This window comes from Phyllostomus hastatus, unplaced genomic scaffold (assembly GCF_019186645.2).
Source record: "Phyllostomus hastatus isolate PE091 unplaced genomic scaffold, TTU_PhHast_1.1 phas_contig_283, whole genome shotgun sequence".
Classification (NCBI taxonomy): Eukaryota; Metazoa; Chordata; class Mammalia; order Chiroptera; family Phyllostomidae; genus Phyllostomus; species Phyllostomus hastatus.
Genome location: NW_025333833.1, coordinates 6183585 through 6211304, shown reverse-complemented (window position 1 = coordinate 6211304; position 27720 = coordinate 6183585). Strand labels below are relative to the sequence as shown.

The 27720-nt window shown below is 62.2% G+C and overlaps 1 protein-coding gene across 1 annotated transcript; it reads right to left on the bottom strand.

Moving 5' to 3' along the window:
- TNN (tenascin N) lies at positions 1 to 27720 on the bottom strand. The gene is made up of 17 exons (XM_045838724.1): positions 27312 to 27720; positions 24638 to 25012; positions 23885 to 24148; positions 20912 to 21097; positions 19869 to 19958; positions 19021 to 19284; positions 16812 to 17075; positions 15901 to 16164; positions 12969 to 13232; positions 11616 to 11879; positions 8639 to 8769; positions 7539 to 7671; positions 6955 to 7106; positions 5411 to 5507; positions 4413 to 4580; positions 1616 to 1779; positions 1 to 174 (listed from the first exon to the last, which is right to left on the bottom strand). The coding sequence occupies exons 1-17, from the start codon at positions 27718 to 27720 to the stop codon at positions 31 to 33; spliced, it is 3633 nt and encodes a 1210-aa protein (XP_045694680.1). The 3' UTR covers positions 1 to 30.

The following is a 27720-nucleotide window of genomic DNA, read 5'->3' as shown; positions in this document are numbered from 1 at the left end:
TGCCTGGCGCGCGGTGAATGGGCAAATGGGTCACCAGAACGTTCTCGAATTTTCTCCCAGGGCCCGCTTCTTGCGGCCCAGGAGGTGCTGCCCGCTGTAGCCGTGGGGGCGGATTTTCAGCTCCACGTAAGGAATGGAGAATTCGTGTCCTTTCCACGGCTCCCAGTTCACCCCCTACATTAAAAAAATAAATCAATAAATACAAGGCCAGCATCAAGGAGAGGCCCTTGGGAGGAGGGTCGGGTGGGCCGCGGCTCGCAGGAAGGGCTCGCAGGAGGGCTCCTCCGCCTGGGAAACCGAGCGGTCACTGCTAAGGGGAGGAGACAGAGCCAGGGGGTGCCTGGGGCATCATCACCCGAGGGAAAGGGGGGTGGAACCTGGGGACATGCGCCCTCTGCTGGGCAGCAGGGGCGAGACAGGCTGGGACGCCCCCTTGTGACCGGAGATGGGGGTGTGGGCCCCGGAGGTGGGTGAGGCCTGGGTAGTGGCCCCTGGGGCTCGGAAAGCACAGGGGCCACCTGGCCGGCACCGGTCACACGATCTCTGCTTCCCTCTTTCCTTTCTGAGAATTTAAAGGCAAAAATAAACATATTAATTGGCCAATTGTGTGAAATCATTTTCAATTTAGACTGGTTAGATATTAGCTCTGGGGGTAACAAACAACCTGCTAGAAACTAAATTTCATTTTATGTCTTGTGACTGGTGAGTGCAATATTTAATTCACTTAATAACCTTGCAACCTGGCCAATAAAGAGCCCAAGTGGCCAATTTTATGTATTTTAATTTGTGAGGTAAATAATAAACAAGAAACTAAATGCCTTGCAGACTGTGAAAAGCACATTAGCCAGATGAATGTCTTTTATTAGCAAACGCCGGCCTGGTGGAAGGCCTGCCGGCTGCTCCTTTCAAATATCGGGTCCCTGGGCGGGGCTCCTCGCTACCCCGGTGACAGGTGGGCCCGCCCCTCCCCCCTTTCCCCCTCCCCCCTCTCCCTGGGGGCACGTTTCTTCCCTTCAAAAAAATCACTCCAGGATTAGGAGTCCCCGCCGCTGCCTGGGGCTGGGTGAGGTCAGGAGAAGGGGTCCCCGTGGTGAGACTGGCGCCCTCATAAGAAGACAGAGCCACACCAGAGCGTGCACGCACTCTCTTGATCTCTCTGCGGTGTGTGGAGACGAGGAAGGGGGGTCCTTGCAGGAAATGAACCTGCCCACACCTTGATGCTGGACTCCCAGCCCCCAGGAGAGGGAGAAACAGCATCTGCTATTCGAGCCTTGCAGGGCATGGGGCTCTGTCCTAGCAGCCAGAGCTGCCTCAGATGGTGTTCCCGTGTGAAAGGGTGAAGGGACATGGTGTGGGACCCACGGCACGAGGCTCTGTTCTGCAGTGGGCAGCCTGGGCTACCCCCGACCTGTGCCAGGTGTGGGGCCCTGGAGGGTTTGCAGGGCAGGGAGGGGCTGCCACGGATGGGCAGAGAGTGCCTGACCTCAAGGCCACGGAGGCTGCAAACCAGCTCCTCCGCCCCGAGCGGGGGCAGCAGCAGGAGCAGCGCAGACACCCCGGCCCGGAGGGTGTCACTTTGGGGACCGTCACTTTGGGGGCAGCGCCCGTCACCCACCTCGCTGTGCTTGGTCTCCCCGTATCTGCCGTTGGGGTTGGCCAGGTGGCAGTTCTTGTACCACCAGCCGCCGTGGTGCGTCAGGGCGCAGTTGCTGAGGGCGATGTCGTTGTCCCTGTCGAAAGTCGTGAACTTCCACCCGTTGTGGTAGGAGAGCGCGTCCCCTGCAGGAGGGGAGGCAAGGCGTGCGAGGTGAGAGGCCACGCCGTGCCACCCGCCACCGAGGGGCGGAGGGCGCAGCAGGGAAATCTCCAGCAGGGAAATAAATGCCGAGGGTCCCGTCCGGGATGCCACGGGCAGTCGGGCCTCTCGGAGCGGCCACACGGACGGGTCCTCTTTCCTGGCCTGTCTCCCGCACTCCAGGCCTATTTCTCCAGTCACCCTAGTGGCGCTTCCCGAGAAGCTCCACAGTCACGTGCAGGATCCGAGTCCCTGGGGCCGACGCAGCGACTCTCCCCAGGGCACCTCCCCCGCCCTTCCGGTCTCTGCCCGACCCTCCGCCCAGCCCAGCCGCCCGGGGCGGAAACCACGTGTCCGCGTGGGCCCAGAGCCACGTGTCCGACACACCTGCTGTGCACCTTTATCAAGCCCATCCTTCCGCACCTCCCTCCCCGCCCCCCTCCACGGCCAGCTGGGGCGGCTCCCATCTCTCTGGACCTGCGTCCCCACCGCAGCCCCCGGGCTCCCCCTGAAGCCTGCGCATCCGTCATCTCAGGCATCTCGTCCTACTTTCTGCCGCACGGGGGTGGGGGTGGAGTGAATTTCTCCTCTTCTCTTTGCAGGCCTGGGACTTGGCTGCTCCCTGTGCTCTGTCTCACAGCCACCGTCCCCACGGACACCTTCCACCTGCGCAGGGGGCAGGTCTGGCCTCCAGGCCCCTGCCCACCGGCGTCTCTCTGCTCTCCCGCAGTCCAAACCCCGCCCAGCCCCCGAAGCCCGGCTCAGCCAGCGCACCCCGAGGAAGCGTCCCCTCCTGGGTCCTCCCGCTCAGGCTCCGAGCACACACCTGGACCTCCAGCGCCCTCTGGGCACGCCGTGCCCTCGGTGCCCCGTCTCGTCGTGTCTGCAAACCTGCAATTATTTTACCTGCCTTTCTCCTGTTTCCCCGTCGTGACAGTCATCCTTTTACAAGTTCACCCTTTAATTCAGCTCATAAAAGGCAGTCAGGGCCCGTGTCGATCCCAGGTTCAAGTCCGCTCCGTTCTTACGAGAATGACGCCTACACTCACACCCGGTCCCCGAGACCATCGATCGCCCTCACAGACACCCTCTGGCCGGAGCCCCGCGGCAAGCTTTCGGGGTGGGCCAGGCACCTCCCGGCCCCTTGATGAGACAAAGCCACAGGGGGACCCGTCAAGATGTGCCCCCCCCGCACTTTGTCTCCCCCCAGGTCACCGTGTCACCCGACTCATCCCCTCCCCGACCCGGACGGGGCTGCCTGGGTCTCTGACTGTTCCTCACACATGACACAACACACCCCTGAGGCTGTGCAGGAAGGTCTCACTGGCAGCACCTTATTTTAGACTCAACTACTGTGCTCCAGGCCCATGCGAAGGCCTGGGAAACGAGGGCAAATGCAACATTCATGTGGTTTTTTTAAAGCTAAGTCTAAAACCTGGAAGAAGTTTGGCATTAGCAGTCGGCCACTTCCGATCAGGCTGCCTGGACAGGCTTCCGCCATCGGGGGTCGCTGAGCGGACAGCTCTGGCAAAGCCGCAGGTGCCAAGGATGAACCTCGATGTCCCTGCCTCGGCTCAGCCCCCGACATCCCCGGGCCTGGGGAGCCCCTGCCTTTCCTCCAGCACCCCCACCCCATCCTGCAGGAGCCCCTTCAGTCCCCTCAGCCCCCCACGCCCCGGCCTTGTCCACGCTCCTGCAGTCTCCTGACCACTTACTAGATTCTTTGCTAAAGTCACCTTCTGTTACTACCGATCTATTTATTTCCCTGTGAGTTTGAGGGAAGAGGCCGTGTCCTGCTCAGTCAGGCCACCTGGCTGGTGGCACGTTCCTCTGCACGGTCACCCCAGAGCCAAATGCATGCAAAACCAGCGAACAGGCATGAGCAACCCGTGGACATGGACAGCGGGGTGGGGGCCGACTGTGGGAGCGGGGGGCGGGGCAGGGGAGAGCAATGGGAAAGCTGGGACGGCTGCAATAAAGTAACAACTTTAAAAAGAGAAAACAAACGTGCAAAACCAAACAGCAGACCTACTTAACTAGGGTTTTAAACGCCACGAAGAGAGGCTTAGCTGTAACACGGAGACAGTCACCACCCCTCCCCCTTCAAGAAGACAGTCAGTGGCGCACCCAGGGTTCCCGTCACATCACTCATGGGGGGGGGGTCCCCGACCGCCGCCGCTGCCCTGCTGCCCCCTCCCGAGTCGTCACCTCGTGTGACGTGGGTGGGACCCCCACTTCCTGCTGGTGGAGTCGGCCCTTTCGTTTCCCGTCTTTGTGGAAACGACACCACATGTGCTCTGCACTCCGTGAGGGCGGCAGCCTCACCGCCCCGCCCCAGGAGCCCCGGTGGGGGGCGGGCAGGCACACGGGGTGGGCCATTCCTCGCCGGTGCGCAGCACCCCGCCCGGATTGGGGGTGCGACGGGGAGGGTCAGCGTGTAACATTCTGGTTTTCTGAGGGTCCAGGATCGCCTTAACGACTTTGTTGACGCCAGGCCCCCTGCTGGGGGCAGGGCCCCGGCTGCCAGTGGGTGAGGACCCTTGGCCTCCGCAGAGGCAGCACCCCACCCCAGGCCCAGGGCACGCCGCACACCAGGGCCCGGGACCGCGGCCCTCACCTGCCGTGCCCCTGTACTTCCCGACCGTGAGCTTGTACCGCTCCTTGCCCGAGGCCACCTGGAAGGAGTCGTAGACGGCGTAGGCCGACTCGTTGGCCGTCTGCAGGTCCGCCCGCACCTCGTACCGGGTCGGGGTGCCGGTGGTGAGGTTGTGCAGCTTGTCGAGTCCTGGAAACGAAGACCTCCCCTCGTCAGACGTCACCTTGGCCTTCACCGCCTCTGTCCGTCTGCTCACGCGGGCCTCCCCCCACTTTCTCTTTGGGGCGGGGGGGCTCAGTTTCTCCTCCCCCAGCTACTTCTTCGGGACCATCAGGCTACGGAGTGCGGAAGCCCTGTCCTCTGGGGGGGCAGCGGTGGGGGCCTTTCCGGGGGGACCCTGCTCCGTCGGCTTCAACTCTCTCAGGCCTCAGCGGCTGGTGGCTACTGTCCACTCCTCCCGCCGGGGGGCAGAGGGGACCCACCGCCCACTCCACAGTCCCTGAAGGGATTCTGCACGAAGCCGACTCTACTGGGCACTGAGTCCCCCGATTACGACGTCTTAATTCTTCTTTTCCCAACGGCCGTTTCTGGCCATCTCCCTCTCCACGCACCTCTCTGCCCGAGCACGCAGCAGAGAGACACCAGAAACAGCAGAGCCCGCACGACGGGCGTTACCAGCAGAAAGTCCGGCGACCAGTGTGCCCTCCTGACAGCCGTCCAGCAGCCCGCACCACCAGCCCCTCGCCTGCGCCTGCTCCTACGGCTCTTGGGGGTTCGGGCTCCCGGCAAATCCCGAGGGGCTTGGACGCAGCCGAAAGGCCACCTGGGACCGTCCCACCCTTTCACCAGAGCACAGTGGAAGCCTTTCCACAGGCTGGCCGGTCCGCAGGTTCCCCGGAGGGTCCCTGGCCCTGCGACCTCCCCCTGAACGTGGTGAGCGTCCTCAAGCTGCCTGACCAGCCTCCCGAGGGGAAGTCCCCCCTGCACCGCCCCCCACCCCAGACTCCCCAAGGCCGCACCAAGCCAGAACTCCTTCCTGAGGTCCCCAAAGCCTTCCACGTAGGTCCGCCAGCGCTTGAAGAAGTCCAGCTGCCCGGTGTTCCGCCTCTGGAAGACCTGCAAAGGGAGACGGCCGTTTCCTCTGACACGCGCTCGCACAGCCACCACCACCGAGGGAGGGGGCGCGGCAGCTCGGACTGGGGGCTGCCCTGAGGACAGAGGAGGGGACCGTGGACAGGTGCGGGGGTGGCCTGGGAGTGGAGCTGAGGGACGGGGAGTGGAGAGCGGTCCTGCGGTCCTGGAGCTGGCGGGACGGCCCTTTGCTGGGCTGGGGGCTCTGGGAGCGGAGGGGTTTTGTGTTTGCCCGCGTGCTCGCTGGGGGCCCGGCGGTGGGAGTCACCGGTGGGTGAAGATGCCACAGGAGCCGCCGAGCGCAAGGGCCAGAGCTCTAACGCGCGAGCCAGGCCGGGCTTGTAAAGGGGAGAGCGTGTGTCTGAGAGGATGCGAGGTTCCTCCGCAGCCAGGAGTCCGGGAAGACCTCCTGGCCGCGCCCTTGCGTGCAGCTGGGGCCTTGGGACTCGCCCCAGCCGAGGGCCGCCGGTGGGAGCCCAGGAGGGGGGCGGGGGGCGGGGCGTTCTCCTCGCCCCCTCTTCCATCCATCGCCACGGGCCACCGGGCCTCGGTGACAGCTGCACACCGACCGGGCACTGGAGTCAGCTCGACCCCCTAAGTCGCCCCTTGGAAATGCCGGCCAAACCCAAAGAGGACTGGGCACGCGGGAGAAAAAGCACTTTAAGTTTCAGCTCATTGGAGTTTGGTGTTGTTTGTTGCTGCTGCACGGCACGCATGGTATGGTAACAGGTTCGGGACGTAAACTAAAGCCCCTGGAAAGGATGAGACCGGCTGGGAAGGACACAGGAACCAGACGGGGACAAAGCCGGGAGGAGCTCACACCTGCAACCGCCACGGGGAGCAGGGTGGGCATGTGGGGGGAGGGGGCGCAGCCTGAGATTCGGGGGGGGGGCAGGAAGACACGGACTCTTGAAGTCCGAGAAGGGGAAGGTGTGGGCGACAGCGCCACGGGCTGCCGGGAGGCCACGGACACGGGGCCTGCCCTGCCCAATGTGGAGCTCCTGGCCCCTGGCTAAGGAGCGGCCACACTCACGCAGCCCTGAAATCACAGCGGGCCCTTTGAGGGCAGCGCGAGGCCGATGTGGCCCCGGTGAGAATGGGTCTGACACCCCTGCCCGGAAGCTTTCATGTGGGCCTTGTTTTCCGAGAGGGTCCTCTCGGCGAGGGGCGTGTTGAGGAGAGTGCTTTGAGGAGGGGGACAGTGGGTAACACACACACACGCACACACATGTGCACACACACAGGGCATCATGAGACGGGGACCAGCCCCCGAGCCTTGCAGCCATTGGCCTCAGTCTGCTCTGTCTTGGGCGCGAGGGGCCTCTGGCGCTGTGGGTGTCGGGGCTACTGGAGCTCCCCCGTCCCATGGGTAAGAGGAGCTAGAGCTGCCTGGGCTGGGAAGGGGCCGCTGCCCAGGAACCCCGTGACTCACAGTCCAGCCGCCGCCGTCCGTGTCCATGTCGCAGTACACCTGCAGGGGCCGGCCGGCGTCGCCGTGCAGGTAGACGGTGTACAGGCCGCTGGCGACGTTGCTGTTCTGTTGGACTTGGCTGCAGTCCGCGGGGTGGGGGAAACGGGCACCAACTAGGAGCCAGGCAGAGGGGCGGCGGTGTTAGGAGAAGGGCCGTGGGGCTGATCCCCCATTTTAAGTGATGTGTCTTGTTCAGGAGCGGTCCATGACCTCCCACTGCTTTGCACCTTCTGGCTCTTCACTCGCATCTTACCTCCCCCGCTCACTGCTCTCATCGCACTGTCCAAACGCACCAGAAATAAGGTCAAGTTCACATCACTTCCTCCCCAACCCAGCTGCCCCACAAAACAACACCCCCTTTTACTCCCCCTCCAGTCTCTCCACCAGGGGATGGGTCTCTCCTGAACCCACACCCCCATCCCCACGTCCCCTTCCTGGAGAAACCCACAGCTCGGCAGCCACCGGCTCCCGCGTGGGCGCGGCCCCCGGCCTCTGGGAGGCTCCTCCCCCACGACATTCTCCCTCGGAGTGCAGGTCCGCGGTACCTGTGGACAGGGTGGTAGAGACACTCCTGCTCCGGCGCTCCCCCTTGAAGGCGACCAGGGAGACGGGGTAGGCGGCGCCCTGCTCAAGGCCTTGCAGCTCAAACCTCAGGTCCCCTGGTCCCAGCCGCACCTCCTACGAACAGAGGAGAAAAAGGGAGGCACGGGTTCAGTTCATCATGCCCAGCACCCGGGCGCCGGGGACAACCCCGGTGCCAACGCCAGAAGCTCTCGGACGGCGCGGTATCTGCCTCCGAGGGCTCAGAGGTGGCCCGGGACCCCAGCCTGTCCCAGCCGCTTCTCCAGGTTCAGCACCGCGGGGTGCACAGGCTGGGTGCACGGGCTGGGCGCAGGCCCTGGGAGCCAGTGCGAGGCAGCAGCCACGGGGAGCACCCTTGGGTCTCCCGGACCTCTGCCCCCAGGCCTGTGCTGGGGCCCCCACACCAGGCTGAGAAGTGAAGAGGGAAGGGAAACCGGGCCGCTATCTATGGGGGGGGGGCTGGTTTTCCCGTCGCCTCCCTTCTGAATCCGCCGTCTTCCTCTGTCAGCAGGGCGGTCCTAGGCAGCCATTGAGCTAATGACCAAATCAATGCTTCTCTCCTTTTCCCCTGTCCTTCCTCCTTTCTTTTTTCCCCAAGGAGAAAAGATAATAATTTTCCATTGGGACTAATTTTGAAAATTTACTGGCCTTCAGATCCCAGGTGGGAGATGTCATCTCTGAAATAAGGGTTAATCAATTCATCCAATGAATCTTTATGGAGCGCCTGCCCGGTAGGACTCAGACAAAGAGACGAAAGGTCCCTGTCCTCCCGGAGCTAAGATTTATGGGGCACGATAAACAAACAACGTGGGCCGAGGCGTGGCCGGCAGGTACGCAGTGGTCAGCGGGAGCAGGCACAGGCTAACCCTGGTACAATGAGACCTGGCGGCCACAGGCAACTGTGTTTAGCGCGGTCCCTTGCGCACGGCCGGCGATCAGTGAGGATCCGCTGCATTATCAGCAGGCGGCCGTGGCACCAGCCATCACGCCAGCTGACCCGAGGCAGTTGTTCTGGGTGGGGCCAGGCAGGGACGCCGAGAGAAGAGCCAGGAGAGTCCAGTACCTTAGTGGTGCCGTCCGGGAGCTGGTAGGTCAGAATGTAGCCGTCGATCTGAGCAGAGGGAGCCGTCCAGGTCAGTCCCCCGCCAGACTGCGTCATGGCAGAGGGACGGAGGTTGCTGGGAGGGTCAACGTCTGTGTACGGAAAGCCATGCGATGGTTATTACTAAGGTAATGGGGGCAGGGCAACTTCTGAAGCATTAACTTATAGTTCCTGCCCACACACTCCCCCCCATTTCTTTTCCTCCCTTCGAGCAGGCGGCAGGCTCTGTTCCCCCTCGCCACCGGCCCTGCCCGACCTCTGGGCCCACAGGCACAGATCCACTGGGGCAGGACGAAGGAACAGGTGCTCGGGCGGCGGAGTTCCCTCCACGTGGAGTGAGCCTGGGCTCCCGCCTGCCCAGCAGACTCCCAGAGGCCGGCGGGTAGGAGCAAGCTAGACTAGGGATGGGTCCAGGGACAGCAGGACTTCCTACGGAGGTGCGGAGACGGGAGAGAAAGCCTGGGTGTCTCCGCAAACAGCTGCCGGAGAGACGGCCCAAGGGCCGAAGGAGCCCCGGGCCTGATGTTGGGAAACCGCCCAAGGCTTTACATCCAATCCGGCGGGAGGAGCATGGCCCTAAAGTTACCGAGATTTTTGTCCAACAAGCAGAGTAGGGCTTGTGATGGACATTAAGTTGGCATAGAAAGAGGAAGCTCTACTCCTTATATGTCGAAGTGTGTGGCCTTAGATGCGTGCTCCGTGCAGAGAGAAGCAGGGGCGGGCGGGGGTGTTTGCATGGAGGATGAGAGAGCGAGTAGGAAGGAGGAAAAGGAAGGGAGGGGAGGGAGGAGAGGGGAGGGAGGGGAGGGGAAGGAAAGGCTGAGGCAGAGACGAGCAGGGCTCTGCTTGAGGTCCCCTGCACTTTCCCCGCAAACTCCAGCAGGGACGTGGGGGCGTCGGGACCAGAAAACTAAAGGTCAGCAAACTCATGGTCAAACCATAGTAACTGGTCAGAGACTATTTTTTTCCAACCAAATAAGATATGAATGGAAATTTCCAGTTTGAAAAGTCATTACAGAATACGACTTCAATTTCCATGTTCCCAAAAAAGGGGTCTCCGAGCTATTTCATACCCAGTAGCTTTTCAGCGGAGCACGGAATTGCTGCGGTTGAACAGGAATCAGGCAGCTGTTGTTTTGAGTTAGGATGTTTTGACAAATTTTGAGTTTCTGTGATGTCAGCTTGGTTTGACATTCTAAAGCGGAACATCTGGTATAGATTTTAGTGTATCCATCCCACGGAAAAACTGAATTTCCACTTGCAAAACCAAAGCCAAACCTGGACGATTTAAGTATCTTAGGCTGACTTCTGCCGCCTCCGTCCACTGTCCTGGGTTAGGGACGGTGGAGGTCTGTCTTACTTTCTCATTTCTGTGGACCAGAAACACGATAATGTCGTTGTCTTTAAGGGAGAGCGAAGCGAGAGAGAAGGAAAGGAAGAAGAGGAGGAAGGAATGGGGAGGAAGGGAGGCAGAGGGGAGGGAGGGAGGGAGGAGAAGCAAGAATGGGGATGGAGGCAGGGAGGAGGGAGGAGGCACTGGCCACCCCTGGAGAGCAGTGCAGCCGCCATCAGGGAGCCTGGGCCGGGGAAAAGAGGTTTTCTTCCCACACGCCATTGTCTGAAAATTTTTATAGAAGCATGCATCACTTCTTTGGTTAAAAATGCCTAATGTGGCCCTGGCTGGCGCAGCTCAGTGGATTGAGCACGGGCTGCGAACCAAAGTATCTCAGGTTTGATTCCCAGTCAGGGCACATGCCTGGGTTGCAGGCCATGGCCCCCAGCAACCGCACATTGATGTTTCTCTCTCTCTCATCTCCCTCCCTTCCCTCTCTAAAAATAAATAAATAAAATCTTTTTAAAAATGCCTAATGTAACTAATAAAAATAATTCAAAACTCAAGTCTCCTGTGACTCCAGGGGCCCGAGTGCTGTCCCGGCCACAGAGGGGCGGCCAGGTCTCGCCCAGACTGGCTGAGGAGGCCCGCGGACCTCAGGGCACCGGGCTGTTCTCAGGACCCCGGGGCCGATCGTGGTGATGCTCAGCGAGACCAGAGGCCCCATCGTCAGCACCTACAGTCAGACGCCGGGGCTCCCTGCTCGGCCCCTGGAGGGGGCCCTGCGGGGAGGAGACGCCGCACTGTGGCCCCCGCCTGCAGGGGGGCGGCAGCCGCGCTCCTGGCCACCCTGGCCGCCGGCCTGGGGCTGCCGTGTGTGGTGTTGAAGGGACCTGGAGAGCCCCCGCTGTTTCTGCCTGAGCTGTGACCCTCCCTGAAAAGGCGAGCACACTGCTCTCTCCTGGGAGAACTGGCCCTTCCCCCAGAGGGAACGGTTAGTTGGCCAAAATCTCGCCGACCCCTCGGCGCGCGGCCACGTGTGTCTGGAGCATGTTTAATCACAGCCCCCACAGCGAGCCTTTGGGGCCCCACCCCGGGGAGGACGCTTCGCTCGGAACGGCTCCCAGACGAACCCCGAAGGCGGCTGTCTCTGGGATTCCCCAGTGTCTGTGTGCGGGTGTTGGTGACTTCCCGTCCGGGGATGGAAGCTCTTGATTCTTGCTTTTCTCTTTGCCCTCGCTTAATAAAGTGCTTAACTATTCACCCCTGACTTGGGGTCCTTATTGTCTGTGAATCCGAACCTCCAAATTGAGTGGCCACGATCTCACATGTGCCCCTTAGTGGCACAACATGGGAGCTGGGCAGCGGGGGTGGTCAGAGAGGTGACCTTCTGCGCTGCCTTCTCGACCGGTCACACGGCCCTGCCTGACACCACGTCCTCTGCCCTCTTTCACGTTAGTCCCAAAGGTCACGTCAACGCATGACCCCGGAGTAAGAGGAGGGAACCCCTCTGAAGAGTGTCCTCAGGCGAAACAACGGCCTTCCCCGCCCCCACCCCACACCTGACACGTGTGAGGAGTCCCCTGCCCGGGTCCCTCACAGTACCTGTCTCGGCCGTGGTGTCGGCCTTCCGGCTCTCCCGGGTCCCCCGCTCGGCCCACACGTGCACCGTGTACTCCACGCCCGGCCGCAGGCCCGTCAGCACCGCGCTGCTCTGCTCCTGGCCCACCGACACCTCCCGGGCGTCTCCGTCGGCGGAGGTGTAGCGCACCATGTACCTGTCGATGGCGGCCTGCACCGGGTCCCAGGAGATGGAGGCCGTGGTCTCCGTCACCCGGCCGGTCACCAGGTTTTGGGGGCTGTCAATGTCTGGAAGAAAAAACATGCACCGTTAATGGGCCAAGGGGAGCGGAAACCGTGGCCATGTTGCTTGGGGCAAAGCCTGCTCCTGCTCTGTGGTTTTTCCATCTCAGACGCCCTAGCTCCGTCGTGGACATACACGTCTCCTCTCCCCACGGAGACCTTGGCTCCTCAGGGAGCAAGCACAGCGGACCAGCATCTGAAAATCCAGGCCGTTGCCGCCACAAGAGTGCAGCACAACAAGTGTCTTTACTCAGTTAGTGGGCGTGTGTCTCACTCCCGCTCAGCACGCGGCAGGGCGCCGGGCAGGGTGCGGGCCAGCCGGAGGCCTGGCCTTTGCTCACCGCACCTAGTCACACTGTTCCCAGCACCAGTGGGCGAAGCCCTCCCATCTCCTGCGTGAGGACCCCAGCAGCCGGTGGCAGGTGTGAGCCCCTGGGGCAGAGGCCTGCGTCCTGCCGCCCTCGGGGTCCTTGCTGCCGCGGAGCGGCAGGGACAGTGGCCAGCGCTCAGGACACACTGAGCAGTGAACCGGCAGACGTCAAACCCTGCTCCCACGTGCTCCGTACTGTCTCAGACGCACTTCCAGTGCTCGGTGGCTGGCTCCGTCGCCACCTGGAAATGCGGCCACATGTCTCCTTCCCAACAGGGTGGGCACATGACACAGAGGCTGTCCTTACTCCCCAAGCCAGCATCGTCGCTCCGCTCAGAGAGCAGAGCAAACCGCAGGCATCTCCTCGCTCTGGTAGACACACAGACTACTTTTCTAAAGTTAATTTTCACATATTAATATCGACAGCATCTGATCTTCCTTTTCTGTCCCCCTCACAAGTTCAATGGCAGACCCTCGACACTGTCCACGACCCAGCATTCACGGGGCTCGACGAGACCATCATGGCAGTGGGGCCACCAGGAGGCCCCGGCCAGTAACGAAACCAGCTGACGTTGGGGGGTGACGTGCACGGTCTGTGACGAGGGGACGCCACCCACCCCTGCACAGATCACGGGTCCTCCCCGCGTCAGAGCAGGAAACAAAAACTGACCAGCCACGCACTCAGCGTGACAGGCCTCACACTCCCAAGAACAACGTTCCGTTACCTGTCTCGGCCGTGGTGTCGGCCTTCCGGCTCTCCCGGGTCCCTCGCTCAGCCCACACGTGCACCGCGTACTCCACGCCCGGCCGCAGGCCCGTCAGCACCGCGCTGCTCTGCTCCTGGCCCACCGGCACCTCCTGGGCGTCTCCGCCGGCGGAGATGTAGCGCACCATGTACCTGTCGATGGCGGCCTGCACCGGGTCCCAGGAGATGGAGGCCGTGGTCTCTGTCACCCGGTCGGTCACCAGGTTTTGGGGGCTGTCAATGTCTGAGAGGAAAATGATGATCAGTGGACACTATTGACAGACCGGGTGGCCATGTCGCGTAGGGGCAGGGGGCAGTCGCCTGTCCCCAGGGTGTCCCTGTCCCATGTGCCGGTTTTCAGCTGTGTCACAGACTCAGACCTTCTCTCCACAGTGGGGCTCTTGGACCCTCGAGGAGGTGGCACGGGACAGTAGAATGAGCACCAGGGCCACCGTCAGAGAAGCTGTGGCCCTGGGCAACGCAGCTGCCTCGGCGCCACTGTCACCGGTCGCCTCGGGCGAAGTCCCCGTGAATGCTGCACTGCACCCACGCAGCTAACTACTAGCTTGGTTTGCGACCTTGGGCAGGTCCCATGTCTGCATTTGTGAAACGAGGTTGTGACCAGTCCTCGTACACAGCTCTGTGGGTGGGTGACAACCAAGACCAAAAACATCACGTGGAAAAGGGCCCTGAAGACCGAGGGGGACAGCCTGTACCCCCAAACGACAGACTGTGCACCCCGCAATTCAGGGTGTAATCACGGGCAGACCAGTCTTTCTGCCTCAGTTTCCTTCACAGAACAAACATGGGGTGGGGGGGATGGAGGGGCCCAGGGGACAGAGTAGCAGAGTGTGTCCCACAGAGTCACCTTGAGCGTCGTGTGAACTGATGACATGCCCCTGGTGGCGGGTCCCGGCCCGGACTGGGTGCCCGGTGACCGCAGCTATAGTTGACATCAGCTCACTGATGTCTTATGCAGGTGAACAAGAGGTTATACTCCTTCACACCACACAGAGCGGGGGCGTTCAAAACTGCACTGTCCGATCGTCATCACCGTCATCGTCATCACCATCATCGTCATTATCATCATCACCATCATCATCGTCATCACCATCATCATCACCACCATCACCATCACCATCATCACCATCATCATCATCACCATCATCATCACCATCATCATCACCATCATGAAGGCACTTCTTTGTTCCAAGTGGTTCACTGCAAAAGCCCTTTCTCGAGCGCCTTTGCCCCCAGGCCTGTCACACGTGTGCAGGGCATGTGGAGGTGGGACTGTGCTTCTCGTGGTTTAGGCCGTGAACCCGCTAAAATTAGTATCTACGTTCCAACCTGAGAGCCCACAGCAAAGGCAGGACCGACAGTTTTGCGGCCCTGGGCCGGGCAGCCACCTCCAGGCTGTGACAGGGAACAGGCCCAAGAGGTGGGACCTGAAGAGGAGGTTTCTCTGGAGCTCCACTGGGAGGCCCCGGGCGAGGCCCGAGCCTTGGGGGAGCCAGCAGTTGCCGTGGCCCCGTCACAGGGCGTGCTGACTGCACCCCGGAGTGGGGGTCTCAACCAGGGGCCACTGGCAGTATCTGGACACACCTCTGCTGGGCACTGTCCCATGGGGGATGGGGCAGCTGCTGGCTTCCAATGGGCAGAGCCAGGGATGCTGCGGAACTTCCTACGGTGCACAGAAGACCCCGCCGGGGAAGAAAGCCCCTGCCCAGCGTATCAAGCCCATGCCCTTGTGCCACAGCTGAGCAGCCCGATTTGGGGGCCCCCATGTGGGCAGGCGTCTGACCCGTGCCTAAAATATCTACGAGGCAGGACACTGGCCAGTTGCCCTGATGCAGTGACAGGCTGCGGCATCGCAGAGACCTGGACATCTGGCTGAATGGACGAAAGGTGCCTCCATGTCCCGTGGACCAGATGTGGGCGTGAGAAGCTGTCCGAGAGGGGTGTGGAGATCCCCCCAGAAAGGCACCGGGGTGCACCCCACATACGAGGGCCGAGGGAGGGGGCAGGGCAGGTATGTTTCTCACGGGACCACTCACTGCGGGGAGAGGTCAAGGGGAGGAGACAAGTGACGTGTCTCAGAAGAACCCACAGAAGTGCCCCACGAAGGAAAAACTTCAGCAGTGTTCAGGCCCCGGGACAGGCCCGAGGAGCCAGTGTGACTTACAGGGGAGCAAGACCCCTGAGACCACTTACCAGCAGCGCCCTCCCCCCCGCAGCCATGCCAAACACTCAAGGGCCGGAAACCGCAGGGAGACTCGGGGGACCCGGGGATGCCGGCCCCTGAAGGGCCAGACGGAAATCCCGGGCAGCTGGGCCCCCCTCCCTCCAGTGCAGGGAGGGGCTCTACCCTAAATGGGGACACACGGTTCCAGGGGTGTGGGCACTTTAATCACTAAAATGATACATTTCGGGGGCTAAAAGTGACTAGACATTTGCTTATTTTTAGCTAATAAAACTACTTTTTTTTTTACCTAAAATATTCATCCCAAAACAAAGCCAGTCCCCACAGCAAGGGTGTGCACAGGTGAGGCGGGGGCACGGCTTTGCAGCCCAGTCTGGGGTCCGGCTCCCTCAGCACGGCAGCTGCTGTGCTTCCCTCACGCCCAGCCCTCACCATGGAGACGCACGCAGCAGCGAGCGGGGAGCGCGGGCAGAGGGCCCAGGCCGCGCACAGTGACGCCAGTCGCCCAAGCCCAGGCTCTGCAGGGCACACGACGCGCTGCGCACTGCAGAGAAGCCACTAGAGGGCAGTGAGGGGCACTCAGTGCACGACGGCAGGACGCCCGCCTGCTCCTTCACCCCGCCCCCCTTTCCCCCCGCCCTAGACAGACCACACCCTAGACAGACCACAAGCTGAGCTTTGCGGTGACCCGCGGTGCAAGCTCCGTTACCTGTCTGGGCCGTGGTGTCGGCCTTCCGGCTCTCCCGGGCCCCCAGCACGGCCCACACGTGCACCGTGTACTCCACGCCCGGCCGCAGGCCCGTCAGCACCGCGCTGCTCTGCTCCTTGCCCACCGGCACCTCCCGGGAGTCTCCGTCGGCGGAGGTGTAGCGCACCATGTACCTGTCGACGGCGGCCTGCACCGGGTCCCAGGAGATGGAGGCCGTGGTCTCTGTCACCCGGTCGGTCACCAGGTTTTGGGGGCTGTCAATTTCTTTAAGAAAATGTTTAGAAAAGTTTAAGCTTTGAAGCCGAGGAAGAGATAGCCACCAGCCCATCGCCAGGACTTCATCCCCCAGATCGCTCAGCACAGGACAATCATGGTCCATCCCCGGTCTCTCCCTGAGTGGAAGTGGGGGGAAAAGTCACCCCTGGGTCTCCAGTTCAAAGGACCACTCATTAGAAACTTGACCATCTCCCTTGGCTTCTAGCCCCTGACAAGGTGGAAGGAACGATGCCTTCTTAGCGATGCCATGGCACATCACAACAGTCCATCACGTGTCTGCCATGGCGTTCAGGGCACCTCGTTTACCGTTTTGTCACGGGCGGCCATTCTAAAAGTGTTACCTATCACCAGCGCTGCAATGGCCACATCCTCGTAACGTCTCTGCAGAGCCTGCTAAAACCATGGCTGCATCACAACTTCTTGCCTCCCTTCCGGTGGGCGGAGGGTTTGGTGAGCAGCTAGGCCCGGCCAGGGGGGAACAGCTGGTGGACAGAACCACCAGGCTCGCCGGCCTGCTTGATGGTCAAGACTGGCTCTGCAAAGCCCCTCCACTCAGGCCGCCTCCCTTGGCACCACGGACACTCAAATGCATGTGCTGAAAATTCAACTTCCATTGACCACCTTTCTCACGTTACCTGTCTCGGCCGTGGTGTCGGCCTTCCGGCTCTCCCGGGCCCCCAGCGCAGCCCACACGTACACCGTGTACTCCACGCCCGGCCGCAGGCCGGTCAGCACCGCGCTGCTCTGCTCCTTGCCCACCGGCACCTCCCGGGCGTCTCCGTCGGCGGAGGTGTAGCGCACCATGTACCTGTCGACGGCGGCCTGCACCGGGTCCCAGGAGATGGAGGCCGTGGTCTCCGTCACCCGGTCGGTCACCAGGTTTTGGGGGCTGTCAATGTCTTTAAGAGAAATGAAAGAGGGTAGCAGTTACCACCTCTCTAGTTCGTGAAAGGCCAGTATACACGCAACCAAAATAACGACCTCAGTGGAACTTCACAGCCTGTTCCATGCCAGTGATTGAGATGACTTAAGCGTTTAATGAAACCAGAGGCCAGAAGTTCCCAGCAGGAGCCAGCTGGGCCTCACGAGAAGCCGGGTGTGCAGACAAAGCCACCGGCGAGTCCCAGCCTTGGGAACTTTCCCCACGAGCTGCCTTCGGGTGAAAAGGACTGGTCTTCATCCGCACATGTCTCCTTTCCTCTGGATTTATGGAAAACATACTCTTTCAGTTTCCAGATCCTCGTGCCTACCTGAAAGCAGTTACACTTCCAGAAATGTCAGCATTTGCTCTCACATTTTCTTTGGGAAGGAAATTATCCCGGGAAGAGAAGCTGCCAGTTCTTTCCATTTGGAACATTATGTCTGCGGCCACAGAGCCGAGGGGCTTTTTCGCCGATGGCCGACACGAGAAACCCTGCTTGCAGCACCCGCCAGGTGCCGCGTGGGGGCGCTGCGTCCGCACCTGGGCTCCGGCGCGGCGGGTCGCTAGCTCTGCACAGCCCGCACGATTTCAGTCTCCGTCCGCTCCTCTCCACGAAGAGGGAGCTCTCGGCGCCTCCCTCCCAAGGTCACGGCCGGCAGTAAACGCGAGGTCGCACAGCAAATTGTTATCATGTATGTCACCGGAGGTATGAAATACCACGTTCTCCTCACAGTGTAAACCCGCAGACAGTCAGAAGTCCGAGCCACTGGGCGCGTGATCAGCACGTCCCTTCTCCTGCTCCGGAAGCCGCCTCCGCCTCCAACTCTCAGCTTCCTCTCTCCAAGGGGGCGCGAGGTGCTCCGCGAGGAGGGTCCCCGCCAGCAACCCAACCAGCCGGCCCCCAGATCCCGGGGCTCCCCAGCCTCCGGAACTGTGAAATATGCCTTTCCGCAGTGGGAGCCCCCGCCCGCGGAGTCACGTTACAGTGGCCTGGGCTGCGGGCGGGCGGACGCGTTCGGAGAAAGGACACGGGCACCACCGCGCAGCGCTCGCAGGGTGTCCGTCGGGCACTCACGCGCACTAGCGACCAGAGCCCTGCCATGCAGACACTCGGATGCCCAGTCTACAGGTAAGAACCTGAGGAAGGGAGAAGAAACTCGCCCGAAGCCACTCAGCTATAAAGCCTGGACCGTCAAGCTTCCGAACCCGTACTCCGCACGAATTATCTGCTTCTCCGAGAGCTCCTTCACCCCGTGGCGGTCAGAACAGAGCCCGTCCCACCGGGGAGCCTTTTCTATGACTCCCGCCAGGTGGTGGCAACCTCGAGCGCTCTCCAGGACCAGGCTGCTCGGAACTCGGGCAGGGCCAGGGGCAGTGCGCGCGGTGCCGAGGGGACATCCTGGGGTCTGCCCGTGCGTCTCAGGACACCTGCCAGAGCGGAGGGAAACCCACCGGGGGTGATGTACGGGGACCCTCATGAAAGCTTCGCGGCAGACTCGGGATGCAAACCGTGTCCCCGGCGGGAAAGGGCTCCAGGTCACGTGCCACGACATGCCTGCGCTGCACTGCACACCGCGAGAGGCGCAGCCAGAGCCCCTGTTGGCCAAACGTTTGGAGTTTTCCCGTCCAAAAACTGAAAATCGGGAAGTGCTGCTGTACTTGGAGGGGGCTCCGTATGGAATTCCAGCCCAAATAAGGGTGACCTTCTGGGTCAAATAAAAAGGCTGGTGGTCTCTTTTGTCTGAGGTTTACAAAGGAAAAAATTCATCGCTATGAAATTTGAAATTGCTTTGCTATCCGCTCCCCGACCCTTACAAAGCAAGGCGCTGGGGCCAGGTGGGCGGTGGCCTCCTGGCTCCTCCTCCCGGATGCGAGGACATCCGCCGCTACCCTGCACTGCCGCCCGGCGCTGCTGCCCTCACCTGTCAGGGCCGTGGTGTCGGCCTTCTTGCTCTCCTGGCTGCCCCTCTCGGCCCACACGTGCACTCGGTACGCCTCCCCCGGCCGCAGGCCCGTCAGGACGGTGCTGCTCTGCTCCTTGGGCACCACCGTGTCCCTCGTCTCCCCGCCGGCGGAGGTGTAGCGCACCACGTACTTATCGATGACAGCCCGGACAGGTTCCCAGGACACCGTCGCCGAGTCTTCAGTCACTCGCTCCGTGACCACATTGGTCGGGCTGTCAATTTCTCCATAAAGCACACGAGAAAGAAAAATCAGAGAAGCCATTTGCCCGGTCAAGGTCGCAGGTGCTTCAAGATCTAGTTCACTAATAGTCTGATGAATAAATTACAGATTTATTGTCACACGTTACTGATTTATAACATTTGTCATTACATGTTTTCTCAATCCACCAATGGCAAATGCACCGCTACCCCCTGCGAGGCCCCGAGCATCTCCCGACGCGTTAAAGCAGACTGCTGGCGTGTGGTGTCGGGAACGGACACGGACCAGCAGGGAAGAAGTGACAGACCTTAGGGGAGATGCCAGGGTTCACGGTAATCACTGCCCCCAAAATAACCCAGGCAGTGGAGCTATTAAAGTAAGCAAAAAGGTGTCAGAAATGGCCTTTTCTCTTGACTCCAAGATCCTGGGGGAGATTCTTAATGGCAAAAAAAAAAAAATACCCAAAACAGAAATAGGACGTTTGCTTCCGGTCTCCTGCCCCACAAAGCCGACTTCAGGCCACAGAGACAGAATCTCTCCTCACACAAGCCCCAGAGTCGTGCCTGGCGAGGAGAGGAGAGGCCCAGTGCCCCCAAGCAGCCCTCACCTGTGCTGCCGGTCAGCAGCATCCGCTTGCCCTCCAGGTCTCCTCTCACGGGCACGACTATGATCCTGTACTCCGTCCCGGGCTGCAGACCTGAGAACAGGCGGCCCACGCTGGATGTGAGTGCATCTTCCGGCCCCTCTGCCCCGGGCACTGCACTCCCGGGGGATTCTCTGTTGGGGGGCGGGGAGAGGGGCTGGGCTTCCCACCTGACAAGGAATCCATCTAGGCGGGTGAAGAGCTGCAGGCCCCAGGGCTCCCGGCAGGGAGCAGGGAGCAGGGAGCATGGAGGAGGGGCTTACCCTTTGGTGGGGGGGCACGGGGGCGGGGTGAGGTACCCGTGGACGCCACGAAGCCCGTGGAGCTTCCCCTGCGGGGCCACTGAGCCCTGGCTCCCCACTGTCCCCACAGCCCGATCGATCAACTTTCTGCTCCCCACCATCCTTTCCCCTCCAAAGTTTCTTTCCTTCTCATTACAAGAATTAAGCTAAATGTTTCCTTTTTTCTTTTGTCTGCCTTTCGTTGTTGTGATTTCTCAGTAGAATCAACTCGAATGATGGCTGGCCAAATGCAGGCAGACAGCAGTGTACGTGAGTGAGTGAACCCTGTTTCTCATGGCAGCACTGTGGAGACCCCAGATGGCCGTTTGGGGTGGAACCCGGGGGGACAGCCGGAGGAGCGGGCCCAGAGGAGCGGGCCCCAGAGGAGGCCTCGCCGGGCAGCCCTCGGCCTCGGGCCCCTTCCCAGCCCTCGTGCCGGATGTTTGATGGCCGTAGTGCTTTTCTGAAAGAAGACCCTGGAAATTGTAGAAGCTTCGGGCGTCCCGTGTCGGATGCCCCCTCTGTCACCGGGTGCCCTGAGATCCTGGGGTCGCTCTGGGAGGCTGGGGCAGAGCCCTGGGGCTTCTAGAACGGGCTCCTGTCTGGAGCTTTCTGGGGCCAGGGTTCAGGTGACTCCCAGGCCCCGCGCACACCTGAGCAGTCAGGTGTGGGTCCCCGGCCCCCCACCCCTGCCCCCCCATCCATGTCCCTGGCATTGGCTCTTACCGGTGATGTCGTATCTGCTCTTGGGGTTGCTACTCTTGGGCACGGTGACCTCGGCCACCTCCTGCCCTGCCACGGGGCCGTACAGCAGCTTGTAATAGTCCACCTCGGTTGGCAGGTTCTCCCACTCCACGTCCAGGGAGCTCTCCGTCTCGTCCGTCACCCAGGCGGTGCCCGGCACAGCGAGATCTAGGACAGGGGCCGGGGCGGCATGGGGAGGCGGTGAGGGGCCGAGGTGCAGCAGGTGCCTCCCAGGCCGCAGGCTGCCAGGTCAGCTCGCCTTCAGGACACCCACGGAGCGCAGGCCCCCGCCCGGGGACCCAGGTGTCTCAGACCACCCAGGCGGCTGCCGGTTTGCACGTGGCCCGCAGCCCCGGGAAAGCCGTCCCTGCCCGTCCCAGCCCCTCGGACCGCGCAGCCCTCCCGACCACAACGCTCCGGCCGGCCCTCACCAGTGCTCGGCCCGGGGCTCAGGCTGCTCTGAGCTGAACTGGACACCTGCCCTACGGGAGCACAGCCCCTGCCCCCCAAGACTCAGCCCAGGAAGAGGGGCTCGGGCCCTTCCTGTCGGGAAATGCATCTCGCAGGTTCTGGAGTTGGACGCTGATCACACCACCCGCTCCTTCCTCGGCCCCCCAGGTGCTCCTGGCGGGGCTAACCCGGGGCAACACTGAAGTGGGTGAACCTTCACTCGGTCCTTCTGAGCACCCTGCCTGCACCTCCGGCCAGCCTTCGGCACCTCCACCCGGTACCTGGTGTCCTGGCCTGCCCACCCGGTCTGTCCGTCCGTGAAGCAGGGTTACTGTGTGCACTCATTCACAGCGAAAGCTACAGGCTAAAACTCTGCCCCCCTCCCCCACGCAGAGCAGGTCTAATGAGTGACACAAAGGGAACGGCTCGCTGACGTGGCCCCGAGGCAAGGACTCTGGGTGGTGGCGAAGCGGGCGGCGCTGGGGTCTCGGGAGCATCTGAATCCCCACGGCCAGAGCCCGGGCTGCTGCTGGGCCTGCCCAGGGGACACGGCCCGCCCGGCCTGCAGGTGCCCCCTGCAGAGACCGTGTCTCCGGGGGGACCAGTCAGGAAGCGAGTAACGGAGACGGTCCTGCAGGGCTCAGCCGTGGAAAAGCAGGACTTTCGGGGAAACAGTCGAGGTTATTACTGGGACGGGCATCTCCCGGGCTGAGGCCCCCGAGGAGTAAGTGAGGGCGAGTTGGCCATGAGTCGGATCAGACGGAGAGAAGCCCCGCCACGCAGGGTCCCACAGGCCCCTGGGACGAGAGGCCAAGGGGCGGTCGTCTGGGACAGCGACGCCAGACGGGCAGCTCTGCGGCCACGACAGATAGGGACAAAAACAAGACCATTCGTGGTGACGTCTGAACACGGGCAAACACGGGAACATCGTTGAAACTACTAAAACGACCCAACGACCTCTCTCCTAACTCACTGCTCTCCTGGTGTGACGATCACAGCTCAAGGCTGCCCCTCTAGGTGAGAGTCCCCGAGGTGCCGTCATGGAGTCACCCCCACTTCCTGAGAGCCTGCAACGCGCTGCTCCCTCCCACCCTCCCCAAGTCACCCACCCCGCCCACACCCCACTCCCGTCTTTCTCACCCTCTCTCTCTCAGACGCCCACTGTGCCCCCCACCGCCACCCCCGCCGGGCGTGCCTTCTCCTCCTGCTGAAACAGTCGATAAATGCAGCTTGTTCAACTGCAGGGATGTTTCCAGAGGGGTCTTTGGCCGGAGGAGCAGGCAAAGGCAATCAGAAATTGTGCCCCCGGAGCACAAGTCCCTCACGGCTCTCTCCAGCCCTGAGTCAGCCCTGCCCCGGGCAGCCAGACGGGCAGCCAGGCGTTTCCTCGAGGGCACTGTGTGCCACAGGCCTGTTTGTCTGGGGCTCCCGGGTTACTCTCCCCAGGAGTTCAGGGCGGGATGGAGGCAGCTCATTTTCATCAGCATCTAGAACAGTGCCTGGCCCGTAGTAGATGCTCAATAAGATATGTTGCATGAAGAAATGAGCCTTGAAGAGCTAAGCAGCTTTAAGAGCTCCCAAGAGGAAACGAGAATTTCTAAAGAGTAAGCAGCGATGCTGGTCCTTCCGAACGTTTTGGCAGCATTTGGTGGTGCCCCAGAGACTCCGTTTGTCCCTCCAGATCCGTCCCCCATGCTGCTCTGTATCCCAGATTCTGACCTCTAGGAGCTGCATTAGCCAGGCGAGGGCCCTTTGGCTTCCGGTTGGGTTCCACCAGTGAGGGTCACCAGAAGGTCACATGGCAGGAGACAGAACTGGGGCAACTGAACTCCTTCACTCCCTCCCGGGGGCACCCAGCTGACTGCCTGTGTCCTGTTACCAAAGCAGCTCACCGGGCAGCCCCCTCCTGCGGCTCTGGCTGGGTCTCAGCGCCAACTCCCGCCTCCTCCCCTGTAGCCCCGCCTCCTCCCCTGTAGCCCCGCCTCCTCCCCTGTAGCTCCGGGGGTGCAGCCCCAGGGCTGCTAGTCCTAGAGTGTGACACCACCCAAGCCCCACCCACACCTTGGCAAATAACCTTTTCATTACATCTTCAACCGCCCTATTTCTCCCCTCTCTCCTGCTGAGACCGAGCCAATAGGTGGCTTCAGAAGACCCCCGCTCTGACCCCCAACCTGAACCTGCAGCATGGCCTCAGAGGCTCGGCGGGGACTCGGGGACGCAGGCATGTGGCTGCTTGTGTGTGGGTGCGGGCAGTCGGACCTCAAACTGCTCTCAGGGGCAGAGGAGCCGGGGGTTCCGAGGCAGCGGGCTCTGACACCGGCTTGGGGGACTCAACAATTGGTGGGGGGAGCAAGAACTGAGACTTCTCTGCAGGCCCTGGGATCGCAGCAGCTGCCTTTCCAGCCCCAAATCAGGACAACAGCCTGGCTAGTGGAAGGGCACTGGCGGGGACCACTGAACACACCGTGCACCGTGGCGCCTCTCCTGGGGGAGGGGGCCCCTCACCGGTGGTGGCCAGCAGGTGCTGGGGGCTGCTGGAAACGTCTTTCTTCACGTTGCGCAGGGTGACGATGTACTTGGTCCCGGGCAGCAGACCGAGGATGTCGTAGCTGTGCTGCTCCTTGGGCACCTGGACCTGCTTCCCGGAGAGCTCCTTGCCCAGCGGGTGGTAGCTGAGGAGGTAGTGGTCCACCTCGGCGGAGGGCTGCCAGCCCACCAGCAGGGAGTCCTCCGAGCTCTTGAGCAGCTGCAGGCTCTGGGGGGCGTCCACTGCGCAGGACAGGAACAGGGCGGGGAGGGCGAGGGGGGAGGGGCAGAACCCACAGCCAATGAGCACTCGCTGAGCACCCACTATGTACTCAATGCTACCTACTGGGTGTGCAGCAGCTGTGTGAGGCACCCTTCCAGACCCCCCAAAAGTCACCCGGTTTTTGGGAGTTCATGCTGACCCCCTACACTAACACACGCACACTCACACACACACACAGCCACTAGATCCCACAAGACCACTGGTCCTGAAGCCAGCAGCCGCGGCGGCCTTTGGGAACTTGCTGAAAATGCAAATTCTCAGGCCCATCCCAGACCTGCTGAATCAGACACTCAGGGTGGGCGCAGCCAGCTGTGCTTTAACGAGCCCTCCAGGGCAGCTGGTGGGGGCTAGGCCCGCCCCTCAGAAGACAGGGGTTACCCGAGGTCGGGGGGTGGGGGGGGGGTGCAGGGCAGGGGAGAGCCCCGGTGGGGGCGGGGCTCGGCGCTCACCCTGCGCGCAGTCCAGGCCGGAGAAGCCCTCCTCGCAGTAGCACTCGCCCGTGTCGCAGAAGCCGTGGCCGCTGCAGTCGCCGGGGCAGCGCTGCTCGCTGCAGTCCTCCGACGTGAAGGCCTCGTCGCACTGGCACACGCCTCGCACGCACACGCCCTGCCCGCTGCAGTTCCCGGGGCAGGCGGGGTAGGCGCAGTCGGCCCCCACGTAGGGCGCGGCGCAGCGGCAGCGGCCGTCCTCGCAGCGCCCGTGGCCGCTGCACGCGGCGGGGCAGGCCGGCTCCGCGCAGTCGGCGCCCTCCCAGCCCTGCTCGCAGCGGCAGCTGCAGGTCTCCTGGGAGAAGGTCCCGTGGCCGCTGCAGTGGCGGCTCACGCCTGCCGGCGAGAGGGAAGACAGGGCTGTGGGCCGCAGAGCGGGCCTCCTTCCCTGGAGACCCCGAAGCGCGGGCCCCTGTGGCGCTTTCTCTGGAGCACGGTAGGGGGGCCACCCCCTCCAACCTGGGCCAGACTCTGACCTGTGAAATCTGATACCTGTTCCCTCCTCTTCTGCCTAAAAAGGAACCACCCTTCCCTTTCCTTCCCCATCCCAAGCACTCATGGGAATGCTCCTGCTCTGTCCTCTCTCAACGGTGCTCATTCTCTGCCCTTGCTGCAGCCTGGGCTCAGGCCGAGACAAGCTCCTGGGGCCGGCGGGTGAACTCCAGGCTGGGCGGCTGGAGGGGGCTGGGCCTAGTGAGACCGGGTCCTGGGGAAATGAGCCCCCACGGAAGCCCGGGAAAGTGGACCTGCAGACGCTACTCAACAGCCCAGCGGATGGGGGGCGATGGGGGGGGTGGGGGGGAAGGGCTTTGCTGCCCTGCCCTCTCCGACCCCAGACAGCAAGAGGCGGTTTCGGGGTGGGCCAGTCAGTAACCCCCGTTTCTCCAAACACCCGCTTTCCTTCCTGAAAACGCTTAATCCTCGGAAACCCCCCAAGGGCAGCCCCACGCCGATTCATTTCTGGGTGCAGCACGTGGGGGCGTGGACAGGCACGTGAAGGGCCCCTCTGCATTATTAATTATTTGGGTCAGCCCCGGCAGTTCATGTTTAAAAAAAGTGCAGGGATTGGGAAGCACGGACTGGCAGTTACAAAACAGTGGTGGGGATGTAAAGTCTGGCCTAGAGACTACAGTCACTAATATTGTGATTCCGTGGGGGGGGCCGGGGGGGACTGGAAACTTCGGGGGGTCACTTTGTAAATGTATGATGGTCTAACCACTGTACCGCACACCTCAAACTAGCACAAAGTAATGTCGACCGTAACCTGTAACTGAAAAAAATCATTTTTCTTTCTTCTCCTGCAGGGACCCAGGTGTTCAGAGGGGCAGAGACGGCAGCTGCGCCCCCTCCCTCACCCCCTGCCCCCCGCCCCCACCCTCCCCACAGCCTTTGCCTCCCCCCACCCAGCCCGTCCTGCCTGTCTTGACCCAGCGTGTCAGTCCCGGTCGGAGCAGGCCTCCCGGGTGCGTCCAGGGACGGGGTGCGCCCACCCCGGGGCCCTGCCCTCCCCACCCGCCTCGCCACTCCACCGGCAAACTCGCTAAGGGACAGCACAAGAGTGGCCGGCCTTCCCTTCGAAGCAACCTTGCCCGGGAAGGAGGGATTTTTAGCCACTGGAGCAGTGGGCTGCTTCCTAGATATTCTACAAACACCATTTACAAACGTATTTAAGTTCCGCCGGTGCCTTCTTCCCCGCTGTCCTGTCCCTTGTACGAGGCCTGACTCGTCGAGGAAGGGGCTGGCTCCCCACCGCTCCCTCAAGCCGCCCCTCCCTCCCTCCCTCCCTGCCTGCCTCCCTCCTGCCTGCGGAGCCTGGAAGGGTCTCAGCCCCTTAGGGAGGCCCCTACCCCTGCTGACCCAGCCCACCTTCCTTCCGCCTTGGGCTTCAGGACCCAGACAAAGCAGCCGCCCCTCTCCCTGCCAGAGAGGAGCTCTCACCCCGAAGAGAGGGGAGCCCCCCCCCCGACCCGAGCCCAGGGTCTTTCCTCCCAGCAGCACTCCCCCGAACTCCTTAACCTTATTCTCAGCTAGATTTTGGTGCCCAGCCTCCTCTCCCCCAGCTGAGTCGGGAACGCAGCCCCCCACGGGGGAGCCAAAGCTGCCCTCACCCTCTGAGGGCCCCCACCCCGTTCAAGGCCCTGAAAAATGTGTATATAAAAACAATCTGCTGACTCTGTCCTACGGGCCAGGGACCGTAAATAATACAGCGTCTGTAGGTCTCAGAACCAGACCAGTGGGTAGAATTATCCTCACTGCACAGTTCAGGGAACTTGCGAATTCGCCTCAAGTCACGGAGCTAAAAAGCGGCAGCACTGAGGCGTGTCCCCGGTCCTGCTCGCTCTGTCCTCTCGATCCCACTGCTCCCCCCTGACCCCCCCCCACCCCGAGAGACTGGACCCACCGGTTAAACAGCCCCTCGGAGCATTCCCACCTGGGGGCACTGACCCAGAGGTCCGGGCTCCCTGGAAGGCCCCTCCCTGCCCAGGCCTGCCTGCCCCCGCCCCCAGCTGGTGTCAGTGAGGAGCCCCCCCGCTCGCCCCCCAGGGAAAACCTAAAGCGATGGGTGGGGTTGCACCACCCTGCGCAGCGGGTGCTCACGAAGTGCGTCTAGAACGAGCGCAGGCGGCCAGCTCACCGGCAGCTCCCGGGCAGCACCGCTGGGCGGCACACTGCCCCCTCACCCGCGCTGTCTCCTCCTCCAGCTTCGCCACGCGGTCCAGGAGGCCCTGCACCACGCCCACCAGCTCGCAGTCCTTGCGCGGCGTCTGCAGGCGGATGTTGTGCCTGAAGATGATGTTCTGTTCCTCGGCCTCCCCCAGGGCCGGGAGCGGGGCGCCGTCGTCCCCGAGGGGCTGAGGGTCGGCCTCCACCTGCACCAGCGCCGACGTGGGCACGTCGATCTTGTAGGTGTGGCTGACGGTCACCTGATGCTCCCTGTCACCGCAGCCAGGAGGCTCGGGAGTGGCCGGCGCCGGGGCCGCCACGAGCACAGAGCCGAGCAGGAGCCCCAGGCGGAAGAAGCAGAACGTGCCCTGGTGGGCCAT